At 33.5% G+C, this 25,442-nt stretch overlaps 1 protein-coding gene across 1 annotated transcript in view; it reads right to left on the bottom strand.

Moving 5' to 3' along the window:
• Positions 1 to 25,442, bottom strand: part of LOC142224479 (uncharacterized) — a 457,797-nt gene that overhangs the window by 139,484 nt on the left and 292,871 nt on the right. The window contains exon 3 of the mRNA XM_075294253.1: positions 18,292 to 18,506. Coding sequence (XP_075150368.1) covers positions 18,292 to 18,506 — 215 coding nt within the window. The remainder of the gene's footprint in view (positions 1 to 18,291; positions 18,507 to 25,442) is intronic.

Raw genomic sequence — 25,442 nt, 5'->3', positions numbered from 1 at the left:
AGTGTAAATCGGGCGAAACTATATATGGGAGATATATCCAAATCTGAACCGATTTCAACCAAATTTGGCACGCATAGTAACAATGCTAATTCTACTCCCTGTGCAAAATTTCAAATAAATCGGAGTTAAAAATTGGCCTCTGTGGGCAAATGAGTGTAAATCGGGCGAAAGCTATATATGGGAGCTATATCTAAATCTGAACCGATTTGACTAATATTTTGCAAGTTTTTTGAGACCCATAAAATATTCGGATGTACGGAATTTGAGGAAGATCGGTTGATATACACGCCAATTATGACCAGATCGGTGAAAAATATATATGGCAGCTATATCTAAATCTGAACCGATTTTTTCCAAAATCAATAGGGATCGTCTTTGAGCCGAAACAGGACCCTATACCAAATTTTAGGACAATCGGACTAAAACTGCGAGCTGTACTTTGCACACAAAAATACATCAACAGACAGACAGACAGACGGACAGACAGACAGACAGACAGACAGACAGACAGACAGACAGACAGACAGACAGACGGACATCGCTCAATCGACTCAGAATTTAATTCTAAGCCGATCCGTATACTAAAAGTTTGGTCTATGATTACTCCTTCTTGGCGTTACATACAAATGCACAAACTTATTATACCCTGTACCACAGTAGCGGTGAAGGGTATAAAAATATAAATAAAATACAATATTTTGAGTAGAAAAACAGACAGCGAAGTAACAAGACAGCGGAGAAAATCCTTGAAAACGGTTCTGACGAAGTCAACCGAAATATCGGAAAATAAAAGAACAAGAAACCAACAATTTCAAGTTTAATTTATATACCTATAGCCGAGATTATGAGATAAAAAATCGGAAAAATTAATTTTTAATTCGGTTAAGGTTCTAGTAAAGTTGGGTGATACAACCAAATGAAGAAGGGAGCAACGACCAATTTCGCTGTCTAATACAACCAACTCCATTTATAGTATTAGTTGGATTTCCCATAATTCGATTGAGTCGACCGAATTTGTCGGGTATCACAACTGCCAGCAGATAGTTATTGTAACTGCCAAAAGGAGGTTGGCAATAAATTCGATTATAACAACCAATCTGTACTCTCTGTGGCAAGGCCGTATTCAGGGGGGGGGGATGAGGGGGATCAAACCCCCCCCCCCCCCCCCCGAAATGAATGCATATTTTTATATAAATAAATATATATTTTTAGCTGCATAGAAAAATCTTATCGACGATGTTGAAGAAAAGCTGGAGGTTTTATTTTGAAAAACGCTTACCTATAAAACTTGCACAAATCATAGAATACTAGTTGAAAAGCCCGTCAAACGACGGTCGAAAAAAACAAATTGTTTTTGTTCTCGCACCACAAATTTCATTTTTGGAAAATGTCTTTCTGCTTTTTATGTGTGTTTGTTGTTCTTTTTGTGAACATGACTCGCTTTGTTTGGCCATAGCAACAACAACGAAACAGCCAAACACACATGTGTAAATGAAATAGCGCAAAACCTGCGAAAAGAACCTGCCTAATTCAGCGATGGAAGCACATGGAGAGTGCTATAAAGAGATATTTCCAAACGTGCATATTCTTTTAAAAATTTTGGTCACTTTGCCAGTTACTCAGGGATGGAAAATACAATTTTTAAGAAAGTACAAAAAAGGTATTCTTTGAGCGGAGAGGTACTTTTTACTAAATTTCAACAAAAATTTTACTGGAAGATATTGTCAAGAGACTAAATTTTAAAGAAAATAAAATTTTGACAAAATTTTCTATATAAATAAAATTTTGCAAAAATTTTCTATAGAAATAAAGTTTTGCAAAAAAATTCTGTAGAAAAAAATGTTGCAAAATTTTTTCTATAGAAATAAAATTTTGCAAAAATTTCCTATGGAAATAAAATTTTTACAAAATTTTCAATTGAAATAACATTTTGACAAAATTTTCTATAAAAATAAAATTTTGCAAAAATTCTATATAGAAATAAAATTTTGACAATATTTTCTACCGAATTAAAAAATCGATAATATAGAATCGCATTCTTTTTTTGACTAAAACATTCTTGAAGTTCAATAAAATCCTGTTTTTGACTATGTCTTTTACAAAATCGAGATTTTCTTCCCACATGAACATGTCTGTTTTGCCATATTTGTAAAAGACTATTAGCAAATAGGGTTGATAAAGACTTTCTCAAAATATTAAAATATTTTGTCAAAGCTATTGTACCATAAATCTGATATCGACTCAAAAATGTACTAAATTATTCGCGGGGGTACTATGGTACTGACCGGGGGGAAAAAGTATTGAAAAAAAGTACAATAGTACTGCATTTTCCATCCCTGCAGTTACTACGTGCTCATCCGAACTTTCATTTTCAACAATGAAGAGATTAAAGACGTATCTTAGAAATTCGACTAGCGAGAGTACACTCAATGGATTGGCATTAATGTCGGTTCATCGCCGAATAAATGTGCCGACTGAAAAAGTCATTGATTTATTTGCTGCCCAAAAAGCCCGTCGGCTCAATATAATATTATAAAAATATTGTATACATACCTATGCATAAATAAAATTTTCTACACATGAGATTATATTAATAATTTTTTTTTTTTAAGTTGAACCCCCCCGAATTAAAATCCTGGCTACGGCCTTGCTCTGTGGACATTAGAGGGTTAAGAAGGTTTAATATACCTTGCCATTGGTGACTGTTACCACAACCCCAGTAAATAGATTTTGTATGAAAGTCTGTGTATGGTTTTTTCTGGGCTCAGAATTATTCGATATGTAAGCAGTTCTTCACAAATTGCCATACTCACAACATCCCATACTCGACCCATTACCTTTGTGATCGACTACACCAATCGATACATTCGATACATTTTTCTTGACCCCTCTGCAATGTTTGGCTGGCTATAAAAAGGCATAATCATTTTAAACTTGTGTTTTTTGTCATTTCGGACATCAGTATTTCATAAAGCAGAAGAATGTACATACGTGATTCGATATATTTTATTTTACATAAATTCTCGGTTTGCATTTCTCACTGCTTGTATTCAGTTAGCTCTGTATGTGTGTGTGAAAAATATTTATTTCATTTGTTGTTATTTTTTTGTGTATTTTTTATCGCATTCAAATTGTTTGGTCGTGCATTCCGTTGTTGTTGCTGCTATTGTTGTTATTTATGTATGATTTGAATATAGTTTTGTTGGAATTTGTGTTTCTTCTGATTGCTTTTGTATATGTGCAAGCATTTATAGGTGTCCATCCATATGCAAGTTGTGTAAACCTTTTTACCACAACCATTGTTGATGTTGCATGGAGTCCTTGTTTGGATGCACTGAATTGTAAACTTTTGTATTTTTATAATGGGCAAAACGAGTGTTTTGTTTATTTTCTCTTTTGCTATTTTCATGGTTTTAGGTGTTTTTAGAATATTTTATTATTATATTTGTTGGTATATTAGTACAGGTATATGTATACAGAGTTAAAAACTGTAAAGTTTGGGTCATACAACAATACAACATAAAGGACATAATAGGAAAATCCAACAACTTCGGTTGAGCACACAAATATTTTGTGTGTAATTCCTAAAGTGGTGAAGATTATGGAATATTGAACGATATATATGGACAAAAACAAACAAAAAACACAACAACATGAATAGGCTGAAGAAGCACCATAATAAAAGTTGACAAAATTAAATTAAATGCAAAAGTAAAAGTATCTTTAAGATTGTATAACTTCGAAAAAGCTCCGTCGGCTTTTGCAATTTCTCTCACATTCCCAGCAAAAAAATTTGGAAGTTCTTCCAAAGGCACAACTTTAAAAGCACTTCCAGAAGATTTGCTCCCTTTTAATTCAAATACTTTTAATGGATAATTTTACCTTTTTTTCAAATAGGTTAAAAACAGAGTAAGAATTCATAAAATGGTACAAATCATTTAAATTTTGTCGAAAAAAATGTTCAATCCAATCTGAAAAAATTGTGAATTTTTGAAAATATCTGAGGTCAAACGTTTCCGACAAGCGTTAGAATCCATTAAAAATTATACAAATTATTTATTTGACAAAATATCACAGAATTTGTTAATTTACATCCAAAACATTGAATTTGGATCACATCTAAAGAAGTAATGCAAATTCAGTGCAACGGCTGTTGAAATGGAGGACTTCCGTCCTATGACAAGCCCATGTTAAATTCATCGCTTCTGCGATGAATTTGGGAGCCACCGTGGTGCAATGGTTAGCATGCCAGCCTTGCATACACAAGGTCGTGGGTCGATTCCTGCTTCGACCGAACACCAAAAAGTTTTTCAGCGGTGGATTATCCCACCTCAGTAAAACTGGTGACATTTCTGAGGGTTTCAAAACTTATCTAAGTGGTTTCACTGCAATGTGGAACGCCGTACGGACTCGGCTATAAAAAGGAAGTCCCTTGTCATTGAGCTTAACATGGAATCGGGCAGCACTCAGTGATAAGAGAGAAGTTCACCAATGTGGTATCACAATGGACTGATAGTCTAAGTGAGCCTGATACATCGGGCTGCCACCTAACCTAACCTGCGTCAATTTTGCACCACTTCCGGATCCAAAAATAACATTTTCATTACTTTTTTGGCGACGCTTTTTTTGCTGGGTTATTGAAAACCGAATCATAGAGTTAAATAAATATTGAGAAATTTTTATTGAACAAAATACCTTAGTTTGCTATGAGTTTACTTATGGTTTCAAATATAAATACTTTTCTGTCTTGTAATATGCAAAACTCCATGGAACCTTATACTTCCCTTCATTTTTTTTTTTGGATGCCAATTGACCCCTATTTCCAAGCAGGTTTAATTTTATACTGGTCATGTGGCTAGTTGTAAAGGGTGATTTGTTAAGAGCTTGATAACTTTTTTTTAAAAAAAAACGCATAAAATTTGCAAAATCTCATCGGTTCTTTATTTGAAACGTTAGATTGGTCCATGACATTTACTTTTTTAAGATAATTTCATTTAAATGTTGACCGCGGCTGCGTCTTAGGTGGTCCATTCGGAAAGTCCAATTTTGGGCAACTTTTTCGAGCATTTCGGCCGGAATAGCCCGAATTTCTTCGGAAATGTTGTCTTCCAAAGCTGGAATAGTTGCTGGCTTATTTCTGTAGACTTTAGACTTGACGTAGCCCCACAAAAAATAGTCTAAAGGCGTCAAATCGCATGATCTTGGTGGCCAACTTACCGGTCCATTTCTTGAGATGAATTGTTCTCCGAAGTTTTCCCTCAAAATGGCCATAGAATCGCGAGCTGTGTGGCATGTAGCGCCATCTTGTTGAAACCACATGTCAACCAAGTTCAGTTCTTCCATTTTTGGCAACAAAAAGTTTGTTAGCATCGAACGATAGCGATCGCCATTCACCGTAACGTTGCGTCTTTGAAAAAATACGGTCCAATGATTCCACCAGCGTACAAACCACACCAAACAGTGCATTTTTCGGGATGCAGAAATGAGAAACACATTTCGAACCGAACACTGATTTTGGTAATAAAATTCAATGATTTGCAAGCGTTGCTCGTTAGTAAGTCTATTCATGATGAAATGTCAAAGCATACTGAGCATCTTTCTCTTTGACACCATGTCTGAAATCCCACGTGATCTGTCAAATACTAATGCATGAAAATCCTAACCTCAAAAGAATCACCCTTTATTTAGCTGGTTGGTTCATGCATTTGCCTGTAGAACACAATGAAGCGTGTCAAGTGAAAAAGTGGTTTGTCAAGTTTTTGTAAGTAATTTTTTTCTCTCTAATTTATTCTATCTACAGGCCGGTATGCACCTCTAGCGAAAAATTTCATTCCCATAAGAAATGCATTGCTATTTATGCTAACGAAATTTTCGGTAGCGTTCAATTTCGTAAGCTGGTACGCACCTCTAATGAAAATAACAGGGTTGTCAAAAGCATATTTTGGCAGCAAACATTTAATTTATTACAATCATTGTGTGCGTAAAAGTTTTGAAAGGTCTGTAAATAATAAACAATTTATTTGATGAATATTTGGAACATATATTAACAATTTTTAAAAGCGATTAGCTGGATTAAAATTGGTGTACACAGCCCTGTTTTTGTTGTTGTAGACTTAAATACATTTTTGCTACCGAAAATTTCGCTAGAGGTGCATACCGGCCTTACAATTGTAATAATACTTAAAAATGAAGTTTATATTTCTAAATGTCAAGCTTTTTGACAAATTGGATTTGGCAAGCTTATTTAAATGACTCTATCATAGGACTAACTGCCTGTTCATGAAACACAAAATTGACTTCAGACGAATCGTTCGTCTAGATTGAAACTAAAATAAATTTTGATACATTTGCTATAAAATTCTGAAATGTGACATGAACTCATTATTTATGAGTTACTATCGAACACAGAAACAATTAAGATTCCACAGACTCTGCTTTTCGAGATATCAATATGGGTTTTTGACGAATCCTTCGTGTCAAGGCGAACGAAAACTCCCCGATCAGGCAGTAAATCACACCTTTCTGGTCTTTATGCATCTGTAACAGGGACATTTCATATTATATTGTTTAATATCTACCAATATCACAAACATTTGAATTGGTGTTTCAACGCTACGTGTTCAATGGCGTTTGTGGCTGAGTGCGCTAAGGCGTTCTATTATGGTGCCCGCAAACCCAGGTTCAACCCCTGGACGGAGCTAAAAAGTTTTTCATATTGTAAAAATTAAATAATTATAAAATAAAAGCGTAATAAAAGTAGTGATACAAATAAAAAGTGAAAATTGTGGAATTTTTTTTTAATTTCTTCATTCAAATGAACTTCCAAGGCACAACTTCTAAAGCAATGTAACTAGACAATTGACTATTGGCTAATTGGGAAGAACTGTTTCTCTAGCATGTCTATTTGAACTGCGTATGCAAGGCGGGCATGCTAACCAAAGGATTGCGATTAATAAACTTAACTTCGCTGAGAAAGAATATAAAAGAATACCAAGTACACACATATAAGAAAAAAAAAACGTTTGAAATACGCGCATCACAAACGTGGTACGTTTGTGACGGCTGTTCGAATCTCTTAGAAAAGATCAAATTAATTTTTACCAAAACATTGTTTTTGTTATTATTATTTTGTCATAATCAAATACAACATGTTATTTAAAAACCACTATATACGGCCGTAAGTTTAGTCAGGCCAAATCTTATGTGCGATCCACGATGGATTACGTAGCAAATTCTTCGAAAGACTGTCATTAACAATCGAATTACTTGGGTTCTGCTGATGGCAAGGTTCACCCAGAAAAAAGTGAACGCACCATGAAAGAAAATGTAGGTTTTGTAATTTTCAAAACTGCGATTTTCTAACATTCCTTGTAAAAGTATTTTACATTTCCATCAAATTATTTCAAATGTAACACCGATTGAACAGAGATTGTAGGAGGGTATGATATTAATATAAAATGAACAAATTTATACTCCAAACAGACTGGGAGTCGTTGATTCTAGCTATCAGTTGGGTGGCGGGGTTCATGTCTGTTGAAATTGTAAACCCATTACCTCTTACACAAACAAAAATTTTGTTATAGACTCCCTTCAAGAAATTACTACAAAAAATTAATACATGTAAAACTATATGGGATCCTCCAAGAAAAAAAAAAAACAAACCCGATACAGAAGAGTCGATTATATACAAAATCATTCATTCCAGATGTTATGGAACATTGTGTCTCTTAACCCTGCCCATCCGTGGTCTCATCGATATAATTTGATACAAAGACCCCTATTTCGAAAATTTACCCTACGCCCTTATCACCTCGTTAGAAAAAAGATACAAAATATACTTCATGACTATTTGATTGTGTGAATAATTCAGTTTATTTATAAATTCCATCGAAGTGTTATAAATCTTATTCTATGCTATCAAAAGAACGAACATATTTTCGGTCCAAGTTAGCAGTGTATGAATTTTTATTGTTTCAATGATTAACTAAAATAAGCATTAGAGGTGTTGGTTTTGGTAAATAATTTAAAAAAAAAAAAAAAAAAAACAAGTATATACGGACGTAAGTTCGGCCAGGCCGAATCTTATGTACCCTCCACCATGGATTGCATAGACGCTTCCACGAAAGACTGTCATCCACAAATTTCAACTCACATGGTTGTTAAATATCATATACTACCACCACGTACCAAATTTCAACCAGATCGGATGAATTTTGCTTCTCCAAAAGGCACCAGAGGTCAAATCTGGGGATCAGTTTATATGAGAGCTATATATAATTATGAACTGATAGGAACCAATTCCTGCATGGTTGTTGGATACCATATACTAACATCACGTACCAAATTTCAACCGAATGGGAAGAATTTTGCTCTTCCAAGGTGCTCCGGAGATCAAATCAGGGGATCGGTTTATATGGGGCCTATATAATTATGGACCGATATCGACCAATTTTCGCATGGGTGTTTGAGGCCATATATTAACATCACGTACCAAATTTCAACTGAATCAGATGAATTTTGGTCTTCCAAGAGGCTCCGGAGGTCAAATCTGGTGATCGGTTTATATGGGGGCTATATATAATTATGGACCGATATGAACCAATTTTTGCGTGGCCATTAGAGACCATATACCAACACCATGTACCAAATTTCAGCGGGATCGGATGAAATTTATTTCTCTTAGAGGCTCCCCAAGCCAAATCAGGGGATCGGTTTATATGGGGGCTATATATAATTAAGGACCGATGTGGACCAATTTTTGCATGGTTGTTAGATACCATATACTAACACCATGTACCAAATTTTAGCCGGATCGGATGAAATTTGCTTCTCTTAGAGGCTCTGCAAGCCAAATTGGGGGATCGGTTTACATGGGGGCTATACGTTAAAGTGGACCGATATGGCCCAGTTGCAATACCATCCGACCAACATCAATAACAACTACTTGTACCAAGTTTCAAGTCGATAGCTTATTTCGTTCGGAAGTTAGCGTGATTTTAACTGACGGACGGACATGCTCAGATCGACTCAGAATTTCACCACGACCCAGAATATATATACTTTATGGGGTCTTAGAGCAATATTTCGATGTGTTACAAACGGAATGACAAAGTCCCCATCCTATGGTGGAAGGTATAAAAACTAAGTATTTGTTAGCTCACAAGAAATTTTTTCTGGTGTTGAAGGTAAACAACAACAAGATATATTACGAAAAAAAAAATCGGAGTATGAAAACTAGTGTAAGACTACGTATAAAGGAAATTTTAGATATTTAATCAATACTTTTTATATATTCGGTTGAATGTTTTGAAATTAATACCTTTACTACACGCAGAGAAGTAACATGATTGTCACAATCATATTCGAAGAGCAAAATAATATGATAGCAGCTATTTTTGCGGCGACCATGTAACATTTTAGCCTGCAACCATGTTGGCGCAGTGAACATGGTTCTAAGAAAAATACAATTGTCTTCATCTAAAATGTTATTATATTGATAAAAAGAATTTTGTTTCCATTAAAAGACAATGGTCACGATCTAAAATGTTATGTTATTCGTCAAAAATGTTTTTCTTTTAGTTAAAAGAACATGGTCACAACCTAAAATGTTTTGATTTTTATGAAAAAACTTTTTTCGTCGTCGAAAAAAGGACGCACCTCGAGAAAAGAAAACACAAAATCAACTTTATTTATTTGTTTTTATTTATTTATAAACTAATTCATTGTTTATTTGTATTTATAATGTCGTGCAAGCAAAAATCACATATTTTTACACACTCTAGTTTGGTTCAATTTCAACAATAAGTAATTATTCCATATTTACTTCGTGCCCACCAAATGTACAAACGCAGACATCATGTAACTGCAAATAAAAATAAATGATACCATATAGCAAAATGCAGAACAAAAAACAGGTACATTTTTTCAATTACACTTTCCTTTTTTGTGTTCACATAAAACCACGTGCCACTTCTGAATAAATAAATGAACACAAAACACAGTAAATCCGTATTCTCCGTCCATTCCAAGAAACAACACACGACTGACGCGCAAAATGAAAATCGTGTGTACCTTCTCAATTTTTTTATAAAATTCTTTTCGCTGCAAACAAGTTAAAAAATTAAATGGTCACGAAAAAAATGTAAATGGTCTTTATGACCATGTAATGGTTCTAGACATGTCTATACTTAACCTATAAAAATACTTTTTTCCTTGTAAAAAAGTAAAAAAAAAAATTGAATGGTCAGGTACATGATTTTCCCGACCATTTAATGGTCTCAAATTCTATCATTTAAATGATAGAACATGTTTGCGGTATTTGAGAACCATTCAAATGCTTATTGCCACCATAAATTTTTCTCCGCTCGAAAACTATTTTTACAAAGACAAAATACATGGTTTTCGCGGCAATTACATGCTCTAGATAAGCATTAAATGGATGCGGCAACCATGTCCAAACATGGTTTTTCTGTGCGTGTATATTTTATCAATAATCGGAGATTTTTTGTTATATAGAAGAAAAAAACTATTTTAAGTACTTATTAGAATGCAAGAACTTTAAAACAATAAAAAAATAATATATCTAGCTTAAGAGAAAAGGGAGGCCTTAGCCTTAGAAAAACAACTAAAATGGGACATCTAATCTGGTGTAATTTAGTCAAAAGAAACAAAATCTTGTTATACTTCCATTCGTGCACTAACATCAACTTTTCAACAAATCTGAATAGATCTTAAAAAGTTCAGTTTCTTGTACTTTATGCAAGATTATTTCAAACGTTAGTTATTTAACCCTGGAAAGTCATCCTTATTTTTTGTACACTAACGTCATCCTTCGTCATTTTGACTACGGCTTATTTCAAGACGCTTTAGTAGGCATCGTGAGCAAAAATGGGAAACAAAATTGAGATTTTTTTTTAATTCAATTTGTTTTTAATTAGTATAAAACTAAAAATCATAAAATTGCTGATTTAGTTATCATTTCCCAATCGACTAAAATGCATTTTAGATCGAATATGAAATTACGCGTCGTCATTTTGACGAAGGATAACTGTCCAGGGTTAAGAGGCAAAATTTTCAAAGAGTAAATTAAAAACTTGGCTCATTTTACTCACCACCATTTCAACCATATTGCTGCACGTCGAGACCTCGATGAACATCTATAGGTTGTTGTGGTTTCTTGAGTGCTGGAATACTTACATCTAGAACATTTTGCCAGATAGGTGCTAAATCGTCTTGCTTTAATTTTAATAAAACATTTTAACCCTCTAATGCCCCAATTTTTTTCCCAGCTGATTAAATTTTCAATGTTAACGACACAAAAGCAAGAGAACTAAGCAAGACCAATGTATACTGTAAAATTCAGCATATGCTGCAAAAACTCTTGAATAGTTTCAAATAAGTTTTCTTTTTATTTTGCCCATTTTTGTTGTCTTAAAGTGTGTTTTAATAAAAGCTTCTTTATTAAATGAAGACCGCCTAAAGGCGGGCTTGGGCATTAGAGGGTTAATAGTGCGCGACGGAAACCAAAAGGATGTCTTATCACTTAAGATCTACTGGTGGTAAAGTTTGTTTAATTAGGTTTCTTCCTCCATATTGAGTGAAGACCCCATTGGGTTTTGCACTGTTACTTGGGATTTCTTCTGATCCAGCTATGTGGGAATCTTCCCACGAGACTGAAAAGCTTCGTTCCTCTAAGCAAAAAAATTGCATTTTGGTAGTGGATTTCAGGAGAGAGGCACACTCCCAAAAAAATTTGCCTAAGTGGTTGCACACAAGAAGCACACTAGCCGGCCACTCGCAATTCGCGTTTACATACATAGTTATATAGAGTACATTCCTTATTACGACGGTCATATGTCGCACGCTGGGTCTCTTGCCTTTGTGAGATAATGCTATTTGTTTCTACGGGAGTTTTCTTCGAAATATCTGTTCCATAGAAATAAAAATTTTCACTGAGTGGACCGTCTGTTGGAAATTTAAGTGATATTAAATTCAGTTGATTATTAGTTATGGAACACTCACTTTGTAAAATTAAACAAGAACAAAAAAAAAAAAAAAAAAAAAAACATGACCCACTCCAGTGCATGTAAAGAGTAATTTGGTATCTAGTCACTTTTGTCTAATCAATCAATTTCACAGACTTCTGTAGAAAGACACTGTAATAAGTTTAAGTTTTAATTTGTCCAACTAGAGAAAATCTATCACTATCGAATCACTACGGTGATTGTTAATTCATTGTCATCCAACTTGTGATTTTATATGAAATCAAGAGCTCGTGACTATACAGTTACTGACTGCAAATGTAATACAATAATTGCTTGTGTTTCGGTACCTTCTTGTATTATTGTAATTGACCAGAATGACCAGAGAAAGAACATGAAGCACGTAGAAAAATAAATTTCGCAAAAAAAAAATAATAATAAAAAATAAGTATCTGCCCGAACAGAGCTAGATCCTGGGTTTATTAATTGCAATGCTGGGCTTTTACCCACTCGGCTATGTTAAGCTTGGCTTAAACCGCTGCTAATATAGAGATATAGTGCGGGTGCTATGTTTGATATTTGATGTTTGGATATTCCCTTCTCTTTCGTGCTTTTAATTTGGAATAGTTGGGTTGTCATTGCCTCTGTCAATGTTTGGTTTTTCTCTCTTTGTTGGATCGTACATTCCGTAATTAGTGATATTTTTGTTGTGGGCCACAATAACTATAGATACTCTGATATTACATTTACTATCCAACACACATTTGTAGAAGTGATTATGTTTAGAAAATCATTAAGATAAAAATATTGCTGTTGAACTTCTGCATACCTGCATTACAGTTTATATTAGAATATTTTAACTAAAATAGTTTAGTAATTACAAAATGATACAAATAAGTTAATAACTTATGTCAAATTTAAGAAAATTTATTAAAAATAATATTTTTTGTTGTTTAACACAATTACATATATTAGAAAAAAATTTAAATTAAAATCTTTTAAAATTTCTTTATACAGGCACAATTTAAGTTAAATTTACTCATTTGAGGAACTTATGAACACATTTCCAGCAAACTTCACCCATTTTCGTAAACTATAAACTACTTTAAAATTAAAATTGTGTACATAATTTGTATTAATGTTTTTTCACAGTTTTAGTTCACGTTTAAAGTATGAAAAAATGATTAAAAAAATTGCTCAAATTGGGTAAAATTGAACTAAACACTTTTCCTGTGGGTATAACAAGTACACACAAAGAAGAAAAAAAACACGTTTAAAAAGCGGGCATCACTTACGTGGTTCTTTTGTAGCGGTGGTTTCAATCTCTTAGATTAGGTCAAATTATCCCGCTCCCCCATATAGTGGAAGATATAAATATATCTACAACTGAATATAAGACATTGTATATTTGACGTTCTATGACAGGAAATTAAATATGACCTTCGTTCTCTCTTAATACAGAGTTTTTGGACAATTTACTCTACTATATTCCATTTGTGTAATAAAAATTTTCATGTCAGACACATAAAAAAATTCCCGACGAATTTCCATTAATATTCATATTCCTTGAAAATAAAAAAGTTACCAATTATCAAAAAATTGTTGAAAAAAGTTTTTTTTTTTACGTTTTAAATGGATGCTGTAATTTATATCCGTATTGCCTCTTTTTCAACCAAACTCTTCACCAAAGCTGTGAAAAGGGATGATTTGAGTGGCATTCGGAAAAAGACAAACTAAGGGCATCAGGCATAAAGTCAAATAACTTTAAGCTCAATTTGCCTTGAAATTTTGCAAGTGGAAAATAAAATGAACCCAAAAACCACCACCCACAAATGGCGGTCACTCCATTGAAACGACAGCAGTGACAAAAATTCAACATCCTGTGGCTATGAGCATGGAATATGGAAATTTCTTATTTTTAGCCACTCCAAATTCATTTGTTCTCCTCTGTGTTTTTTTGCTTTGTTCTCTGATACCAAAACACAATGAAATTTTAAAGGGTGCTAAATGTTGAAGGCACTTTTCTGCAGGCTGTAGACAGCCTAGCCAAAATTTGACAGCAATATTTGCAGTTTTTCGAATTCTTTTCCGTTTTTGCACGCTACTGTAAAATTAGTTATTTGTGTTTGTTATGTTTTCTGTAACCTATCGACATTTTACAATTTAATGAGCTAATGATTTGGATACAAGATGGATTAAAGATTTATATGACTATGTCGAGATCTATATTCTATAAATATATGATGTTTACTTTTCAATGAACATTCCAAAAGATAAAATTAAAAACTTTTCTTATGATATCTAAAGTACCTTCAGGCAAATCGGATAGCAAATTGGGAGATGGGTCTATATGAGGGCTATATCAAACATACCACGTTGCGGTCTTACAATACATCAAAATTTAAAATTTTATACGGTTTTTAGCAACAAAACAAAACATGTTCCGATGTAGCTTATATTCGAATTTGACATGCCTGCAGACAAAAAACGAATCTGTGCCAAATTTCAGCAGGATAGCGCCGTTATTGAAGGTTGTTGCGTTATTAAAATAGACCGATAGACGTGCAAGAATATATATACTTTATGTAGTGGGAAATCGATATTTCGGTGTATTACAAATGGAAAGACAAACTTTTTATACCCCCATCACCATTATATTACGATTTCTAGAAGCTAGAAGAAGAAGTCAAATAGGGACATCTGTATTTATGGGGGTTTAACGAAAACATGGAACGATACAAAGAATAAGCCCAAAAAATCAAACCAGGATATTGGCCTATGGCTATACCAAACCATGGACCCGCAACATATCACCATGCCTATTTGTACACGGATGAAAAAGACTGTTTTTCATATGTTTGGCTATAAACATTATATGTTTGGAACATAAATTTTTAAACACAATATTTTTGAGTGCAAGCATATAATGTTCATAAACTAGCATAACATGTTTGGGACATATATGTTAATATGTTAGAACATATTATGTTTGGGACATAAAATGTTTGTAAATATAATATGCTTGGATGCAAACATATATTAATTTAGAAATAGCCTATAAACATATATGTGTTTAGTAGCTTGGAGCGCTATTTAACAGGGAGCGATATTGAATTAAGTTGGTGGTTGTTGCTTGTTATTACAAACTTAACATTTTATTTTTCCTTGGGCAATTGATCTGCTACTTCTTTGATCCTTACAAACTGTGTGGTCCGCTGTTCGAATCCCCGTCCGGCAAAAGGTAAAATTAAAATACAAAAAATCATAAAATTGAATAATTTCTTCTACAATGTTTGTATCACAGAAAAAAGTGCTAAGAACTAAAAAATCTCGTGGAAGTGAGAAAGATGTGGGGGAATATACAATTAGGCAGAAACAAAATTTTGAGCATTCAGGTCGAAAACCTATGTTGTTAGCACCTATATTACCTGTTTATTTTCATAATTCATTATGATTGTAAATAAATAAATAAATAAATAAAATTTTGAGCACAATATTGTTTGGGAGAATTTTTTTTAAGCATATAAAAAAATATGCCCCTAAAGTAATTTAGGATTTCCAATTTTAGGCAAATAGGATAAAAATTGCGGTGTCTATAAGTCTATACCAAAGCGAGGAACGGTACGTATCAAATTTGGCACTCATACTTGTGGACTTGAAATACATATATATTTTGAATTTCAGATAAATCGGATAAAAGTTGGGGTCACGGCTCCAAATTGGAGGACGGTTTATACACCAAAAAAAAAAAAATATCACTTCTGTAACATATGCCCGAAACAAATTTTGCTTCAAGCATATATATTTTCAGGATTGGTCCAAACAAACTTTTGTTTGTATCGTTCAAACATATTATGTTTCACCTTAGCCATATACTGGTAGAAAAAAATTTTAATGCAATTTTCTCTGTGTATATATATTTTTAAGGCGCCAATTGGTTACTTCCATTATCTTACTTGCAGCATACTCTCTAGGTCTCTGTTTCTAAACACATATGTATATGCTTATAGGCTATTTCTAAATTAATATATGCTTGCATCCAAACATATTATAAATTACAAACATTTTATGTCCCAAACATAATATGTTGTAACATATTAACATATATGTCCCAAACATGTTATGCTAGTTTATGAACATTGTACGCTTGCACTTAAAAATATTGTGTTAAAAAATTTCAAATATATAATTTTTACACCCAAACATATGAAAAACAGTATTTTTCGTCCGTGTAGCTTTAAATAGTGGTATTGAAATATGGACATATGTTACGAGTGCAATTCGGAAACTTCTTAGCCTAGCACAAAAAGCGCGGTATAAACAGAAAAAAGTTAAGTGTTTTGGAAATTTCCATCTCTGATATGATCACTTGTTAAATTTTGTTTCGGTCTGACAACTCCTTCATATAGAAACAGGTGTTCAAAAAAGACGCATCCGCAATTTTTTTACAATGGAAAAATTAGAAATGCGTGCTGTCATTAAATAATTACATAAAAAAGGTTTATCGGGACAAGAAATTCATAATGATATGGTGAATGTGTTAGGTGAAAGTGCTACTTCAACAGCAAAAAATTGGGTTGCTGAATTTAAACGTGGTCGTACAAGCATTGAAGATGAACCACGTAGTGGATGTCCAAAAACACCACCAGAAATTTTAGCCAAAGTGCATGATATGGTATTAAATGATCGACGAATAAAAGTGCTTGAAATTGCTAATATCATGGGCATCTCAAATGATCGAGTCCATTTAATTTTGCATGAAGAACTACAGATGAAAAAGCTTTCTGCAAGATGGGTGCCGCATTTGTTAGCAGTCGATCAAAAACGCATAAGAATGAACATTTCCCAAGCTTCTTTGGATCGTTTAAAGCGAAATAAAATGGATTTTAAGCGTCGTTTCATAACTGTTGATGAGACATGGATCCACCACTATACTCCAGAGTCAAAAGAACAATCCAAACAATGGACTGAAGCTGGAGGAAGTGCCCCAAAGAAGGCAAAAACAATTCAATCGGCTGGTAAGGTTATGGCAACGGTGTTTTGGGACTTCAAAGGTATTTTATTGATTGACTATCTGCAAAAGGGTAAAACAATAAATTCAGAGTACTATTGCAAGCTTTTGGATCAATTAAATGTACATATTCGAGAAAAACGTCCTGGCTTACAACACAAAAAAATAATTCTTCATCAAGACCACGCATCAGCGCACAAGAGTGTTTTAACAATGGCTAAAATCAACGAATTAAGGTACGAGTTGCTTGACCACCCACCTTATTCTCCTGATTTAGCTCCCTGTGACTTTTACTTGTTCCCTAAATCTAAAAAAATTCCTTGCTGGCAAGCATTTTACCTCAAATGAAGAAGCAATTGCAGTTGTAAACCACTATTTTGAATACCTTGAGAAAAACTATTTTAATCAAAGTATAGAATTGCTAGAAAAGCGTTGGACTAAGTGTATTGAAGTTTCAGGAGATTATATTGAAAAATAAAAATATTTTTGTAAAACTAACTTTTCTCTTTCATTGATAGGCTAAGAAGTTTCCGAACCGCCCTCGTACTTTCTATAGTCGTAAATTAATTCTCCGATACATGACTCGAATTTGGGTCCTCATAGCTTTTGTTTGTCATCAAAAGTTAAATCGTGCATTCACCATTACGATTTCATGGTGTCATTTTATCGCTGTCAAATTGACACCGTTTGTTCTCCGTTTAACACCATATGTACATCGATTCACTTTCATAAACAGATCGTTTTGAACGCCATTCCTGGTTATTTCTCTGGGAGTACTTGTTTTTATTTAAAAATTTTAGTGCTTATTCTTGAATTGTTCATGTTTCCTTTTGTTTCTGTTAGTAAAACTTATTAACCTAAATTTATCCTTGATCGAGAATGTAAGCGCATTGAATGCTCGGAAATCAAATTCCGATCTTTTACAAATTCCATTCCTTAGTCTCAATTCTATGGTGGGGTTGATACAAAAGGATGTTTTCTTTTTTAAATTTCACTTTTAGTCCACTCCAATATCTACCTATTGTAGGATCCAACATATTCGATCCTTAACATTTATACCGAATTGTTCGCATACTTTCTTCATTCTTCTCTAAACCTTAAACACATGACACAGTTTTTTTCCCTTGACTTTTATGTGTAAAGTTTACGCTTTTGAGAGCTCAACGCAATTTTACGCCATAGAGCGTGCGTTTGTCTTTCTTGTGGTTTCTTAGCTATTGATTGTAATTTTTTTTTGCTTGCCTTTATTCCATTTGACTTGATGCTGTGGCTGAACATTGAACGTTTTTTAGTACTTACATCAACTCTAACACCAATGCCAGTAAATTGAAAAACTTTCATTGCGGGCGACTCTTTTGGGGTAAAACTATAAAATTCTCTTCGTCCTTTATACCATTTGACAGAGTAGAGGCTATCCCCTTCCAAGTCGTAGAGACATTTCAGTATGGCTCTTTCGCCCCGTCTCACCGCATGTGGTATTTGAACGCGCACATCTCGCAAGGCAATTGCAAAATCTGTAAGGAAAACACACACAAGAATGAGAATAAATTAAAATGAATGGGAGAAATTTAGAAAAAAGTTTAATTAAGAATAATTAAAGGGAGACGGCATTGAATATAGAGAGATTTAAGCGGTAGTCTGGACGCATGGTTGCTACATTCAAAGTATTTTACAGTAATATGTCTCTCTCTCTCCCTCTCTATCCAATTACTATTAGAACCTCAAAATTGATATTCAACCAAAGTCATTTTGGTTACTTATTAAAATATTTGATAATTGTTCTGGAAAATTTGTATTTTAAAAACTAGGGTGTTCTGATAAATGGCACAATAGTATGCAATAATATAAATAATAATATTGTGGGATAATCATAGCATTTGGAGAAATTGTTCTACAAGAAAAGCAAATCCTTATTACTAAACTATTTTTAAGTTTTGTTATATTCTCCATCATAAGGGTATTAATATGTTCGGTTTTCGCATTGTATGTAATATGACATAGTAAATATTTTTATTTTTAAGATTTACAATAACAATTAAACATCAAAATTTTAGAAACAGTGGAGATATGTTCGAATTTGGTTCCTTTTTCTAGAAATGACTGACAAAGTCATTATACGTTGAAAGTAGTTGGGCCATAATTATATCTTACTTATTCCAAGTCTCCGTCTATCTTTCAGTGTATATTTTTTGTATATTTTTCTCCATTCTGCTCTATTTTTGGACTAAGTTTTTCGCAGTTTTGCGTCCATATTTCGTTCTGTCATAAATGCATTGATGGTGTCTTGCCATATTGTTCTCTTTCTAACTCGGCCTTCTTCTGCCTGATGGCCTGGCTATGAAAAATAGTTTCGGAAATCTTACATATGTCCGTACCATCTTAATTTATTCCTTTCTATCCTGTCGTTTAGAGGTTCTGAGGATAGAGTAGATCATATGACATCGTTTCTTATTCTATCTCTTCTCGTTTTTCCTATAGCTCGTCGTAGGTATTTCATTCCGTAGCTTGGATTCTGCTTTTGTTTTTCGTTGTCTGGGCCCACAATTCGCTTCCATGTGTAGGCGTGGGAATATATGTCGAATTATAGACTGCTACTTTCATCTCTATTGATACTTCTCATTTACTAATGAAGTTCTTATTCAGTAATTGATAGAGTTTAGCAGTGGCCGCAATACTGGTTTTTAAGTCTCTGTTTCATCTTTGCTTATCGTTACCCCTAGGTAACGAAATTGTTCCACTTGTTGCAGTGGTGTTTGTCCTACAATTATTTGGTGTCTGTTTTGTCCCTGCTTATTATCTTCGTCTCGGATTTATCTGTGTTTATGTGGAAGCCTTTGTTGTTCGCTAGAATAGCCATATCATCCGCATATGCCAACAGAGATATCTTCACAGGTTCGATTTTCCAATTCCCAATGACCACATCGTCAATGAGTATTACGAACAAATATGTGCTCAAGATGTCACCCTGTCTCACCGCTTGTGTTGTTATAAATTCTTTTGATGCTGTGTTTCTTTCGAATAAACTTTTTATTCTCTTGATAGGGGTACCTATTTCCTACGTTTCTATTATGTAATGCCTCCCATATGTCCTGCCATTTATCCTGTCGAAGGCTTTTTTTTCTAAATCTATAAAGCAGATATGTGTTTGTTTGTTGAATTGAATAGTTTTCTCGCCAAATAAAATTGTGAATATTAGTTTTTGAATTTCTCGATTAGGTCTGAATTCAAATTTTTCTTCTTCAAGATGGTGTTCAACTTCAGATTTTAATCTTTCCAAAAGAATTCGGGAGTAAAGTTTGCAGGCCACTGATAATAACGATATTTCATACAATTGATTTCCTGTTTTGAAAATCGGGTTGATTATAGCAATTTGCCCGTCGTTGGGTATTGTAGCTTGTTTTCATGCCATATTCATTATTTCTAATACGTGCTTCTTTCCGTCTATGCCCATATAACGAAGCAGCTCTGGTGAAATGTTGCCATGTCCAGCTGCTTTTCCCATTTTCATCTTATGCAGTGCATTGTTTAATTCATCTTCCGATATTGAACCTGGGTCTTCCAACTCTTCCGGTGTTTGCGAATGCGGTATGTTTGTTTTATGAACAAAACCTGGTTATAAAGTTCAATGACCGTACGCATACGTTCAATATGAACTAAACCAAAGAAAATGTTCGTATGATTCCCGAAAATAGTAAGAATGTATGGTTAAAATGGTCATGATTTGGCACCAATGATAGTGTTCTTAATTTTCAGTTAATTTTTTCTTCTATGAGAGGGTGCAATTTCATGAAATGCACTTAAAAAGTACAACAAGGTATTAAATTTTCCTGGTTTTAACAACGCTTTGTGGAAATCTCAAAATGTGGAGTACAATTTAGTTCAATTTTCGTACGAGTTAATTTATTCTTCCTATAAAACAATTTACTTTTTTTCGGTGTAAAACAGTTTTCTATTTTCCTGATGATTTTGTTCCATAAAATGTCCGAATTCGTTCATTCGCGTTTCTTCATATAAATTATATTTTTGGGTAGTTTGGTGGCCTACATACTTTTTCCATTTCCATGCTTCCCACAAAGCATTTATGACGTCTTGTCACCCTGTGGCTTATCTTTTCGGAAACCAAACTATCGTATAATTCCTGAGCTTCTGTTATTTCAGTTTGATCTTCGATTTTAGATTTATTTTCCAGTGCTTAACTCTGTACGGTGTTTCGACGACTTTTCCATTAACTACGAGGTAGTGGTCGCTTCCTATTTTGGGTCGTCTTTTTACTCTGGCGCCTCGACACTTTTGCATGTGGTCGCTTTTAATAATAATATAGTCTATTATTGAACCTTCTATTTCACTAAAACCAATTTACTTTTATTTTAGTTCGTGGAATTGTTATGTATGGAGAAAATTTCTTTTACTCTAATAATTGTTTGCATATGTTAGTTAGGTTAGGGTTAGTTAGATATAGTGGCAGCACAATATTTCAGGCTCATTTAGACTATGCAGTTCATTGTGTTACCACCGTGGTGAACTTCTCTCATATCACTGAGTGCTGCCCGATTATATGTTAAGCTCAATGACAAGGGACCTCATTTGTATAGCCGAGTCCGAACGGCGTTCCATATTGCAGTGAAACCATTTAGAGAAGATTTGAAACACTCAGAAACGTCACCAATGTGAGATGGGATAATCCACCGCTGGAAATTTTTTGTTTGGTCGAAACTGGGTTTGAACCCACGACCCTGTGTATGCAAACCGGGCATGCTAACGATTGCACCACGGTGGCTCTCTGCATAAGTTGTTTAAAGTAACTAAAAATCAGAAAAAATTATACACAAACAAGTATATACAGCAGTAAGTTCGGCCGGGCCGAATCTTATATATCCACCACAATGAATCAAATATTATAGTTTTCTTTCAAATTTCAGGGGTATTGATGACAGATATTCTCCCAAGCAGAGCAGTTCAACCAGTACTCTTCCCGTTCAACCACACGGACGAAAAAGACCGTTTTTCATATGTTTGGGTGTAAAAATTATATGTTTGGAACTCAAATTTTTTAACACAATATTTTTAAGTGCAAGCATATAATGTTAATAAACTAGCATAACATATTTGGGATATATATGTTAATATGTTAGAACATATTATGTTTGGGACTTAACATGTTTGTAAATATAATATGCTTAGATGCAAACGTATGTATATTAATTTGGAAGTAGCCTATACATAAACATATATGTGTTTAGAAAGAGAGACCTAGAGAGTATGCTGAAAGTAAAATAATGGAAGTAACCAATTGGAGCATTAAAAATATATCCACACAAAGAAAATGTCATTAAATTTTTTTTACTACCAGTGCCCTAAGGTGAAACATAATATATTTGAACAATACACACAATATTTTGTTTGGACCAATCTTAAAAATATATATGCTTGAAGCAAACTGTGTTTGGGGTATATGTTACCGAAACGATTTTTCTAGAATATTTACAATTTCAGGCAAATCGGATAAAAACTACAGTTTCTAGAAACTCAAGAAGTTAAATCGGGAGATCGGTCTTATGGGGGCTATACTAAGATATGGACCGATACTCACAGTTTTCTTAATGGTCCTAAAATACTCCTAGATTTAAAATTTCAAGCGAATTGGGAAAAAACTACAGTTTCTAGAATACTAAACAATAAAATTATTTCTTGCACACCTATTTATAGCCCTAAAAAACTTTAAAATTTTCAAATTCAGGTAAACTGAACGTCAACTACAGGTTCTACAAGCCCAAAAAGTAAAATCGGGAGATCGGTCGATATGGTCCTAAAATAGCTCTAGATTTCCAATTTCAGTTAAATTGGATAAAGACAACGGTTTCTATAAGCCCAAGAAGTAAAATAGGGAGATCGGTCTATATGGGGGATATACCAAAACATGGACCAATATACGCCATTTTCGGCACACGTATTTGTGGTCCTAAAATACCTCTACCTCTTTGTGGTCCTAAAATATTTCTAGATTTCCAATTTGAGGCAAATTGGATGAAAACTACGGTTTCTTTAAGCCCAAGAAGTAAAATCGGGAGATTGGTCTCTATAGGGGCTATACCAAATTGTGGACCGATACTAGGGAGGTCGGTTTATATGGGGACTATATCAAAACCTGGACCGATATAGCCCATCTTAGAACTTGACCTGCCTGCTGACAAATGACTACTTTGTGCAAAATTTCAGCACGATTGCTTCATTATTGAACACTGGAGCGTGATTACAACAGACAGACGGACATGGTTATATCGTCGTACAATTTCTCCCTGATCAAGAATATATATATATATATATATATATATATATATATATATATATATATATTATATATATATATATATATATATATATATATATATATATATATATATATATATATATATATATATATATATATATATATATATATATATATATATATATATATATATATATATATATATATATATATATATATATATATATATATATATATATACTTTATATAGTTGGAAACCGATATTTCGATGTGTTACAAATGGAATGACAATCTTATTATACCCCCGTCACCATTCTATGATGGTGGGTATAATGAAGCGTAAAGATTTACTAAATTCATGTTTCCCACACAATAGTTCAGAATTTCTTCATAATTGCAAATTTTATTACAAATGCACCCATCTTGATCTTCATATGGTACTAAAGACATTCTTGCAATTTGACTTCAAACTAGAGGTGTGCGCGTGACACGAAATTATCGTGACACGCGTGATTGACGCGTGAATCACGTGAGTCGTGAATAAAATCTGAAGCAACTCTCGTGAATGTGCGTGAATGGGACTAAAACAAATATGTCGTGCGTGAGTGTGCGTGAGTAATAAAATCGGTTCGTGAATGTGCGTGAATAAAATTTCTGCAAAATCACGCTCACGAAAAAAAAATCAAGATTTAATTCTTACTCGTATGTTAACTGAAATTGATTTAGTTGTCGAACTATATTTTATTTATGAATTTTATTACCCTTGCTCATTCCCGATGGGAAAATGTCATGAGTCTCGTGAATTTGTCGTGGATCACGTGAATTGTCGTGAATCGCGCGTGAGCGTGAGTCTGTAAAAGTACTTCGTGCGTGATTACTGCTTTTCATTTCGTGAATGTGTGGCTGCGACACTTATCGTGCGTGTGCGTGCGTGGAATAAATATTTTACTTCGTGAATGTGCGTGAGTGTGAGTAAAATTTCACTCACGCGCACACCTCTACTTCAAACTAAAAAAGGTTTCTTCAACAAGTGAAAAACATTAATTATGTCTAATAAATTTTCTTAAATTTGTTCAAAAATATTTATTTATTATATACACGCAAAAAATTAATTCTTTCACCCCAACGAAATTTTAGACAAACAAAGTTCGTTTCTATTTTGCTTTTCGCTGTAAGGAAGTATATTTGGAAGAAAAGTATATACTTTTTGTGATAAACGTTTATTCTTTTCCAGGATGTAAAAACAATTTCATAAAGCCAAACTAAAAAAAAAAACATTGTTTTCTTGCTAATTGCATTTTCCCTCACATCTTTCTCACATCCACGAGTTTTTTTAGTTCTTAACACCTTTTCCTGTAATACCAAGAATGTAGAAGAAATTTACGATTTTATAAATTTTTAAAATTTTTTTACCTTTCGCCTGGACGGAGAATCGAACCGCGGACCATGCACTTTGTAAGCCAACACACTAACCACTGAGCTATGTACCTGTTATGGTCATCAATAGATAAATATCCATATAAGTTATACTTATATAGCATAGCTTGCGGCGACCACGAACCGAATAAACAAAGTTTATTTAACAGAAACAAACATTTAGTTTGGCATCGTGGAGCAGTGGTTGCTACGTCCAACTTGCATGCCAAGAGGTGTGGGCCGATCCCTGCTTCGACCGATTTTTTTTTTTTTGTACATATATTCCAGATATGTTCGGAAGATTCCGAAAAAATGTTCAACATTACATTGTAGTATATTAAATTTTGAACTGTAAAATGTGTCTTATTAAAGACCTAAAGTCAGAAAAGAACAGTGTTATAAACGAATTGGACTGTGTTGTTGCTTCAAAAATAACTTTTTTTATTGAAAAAATAAAAATTTTGTAACAAACGAATTTTTTTGGTGACAAAAGTTTAACATTTTCGAAGCAATTCAAAAAACTCTAACAAAAGAAAAACGTTTTCGGTACACGTTTTCCAAACGTTTTTTTTTTCTTTGCGTGTAGTTAAGATTTTCTAAAAATAATCTAAATTTTCCAAACTTAATTAAAATTTTTCCTCCTGGATTCACTGTTATTTCAGTGTAGTATATTGGTGTATATTTTTGTGTGGGAACAATGTGTTGGCTATAACGAGTCTATTGTCAATACATAAGTGGATGAGTTTAATTCCGTTATTGTTTATAA

This window comes from Haematobia irritans, chromosome 2 (genome assembly GCF_050003625.1).
Source record: "Haematobia irritans isolate KBUSLIRL chromosome 2, ASM5000362v1, whole genome shotgun sequence".
NCBI lineage: Eukaryota > Metazoa > Arthropoda > Insecta > Diptera > Muscidae > Haematobia > Haematobia irritans.
This window is presented reverse-complemented; position numbering and strand designations above follow the sequence as displayed.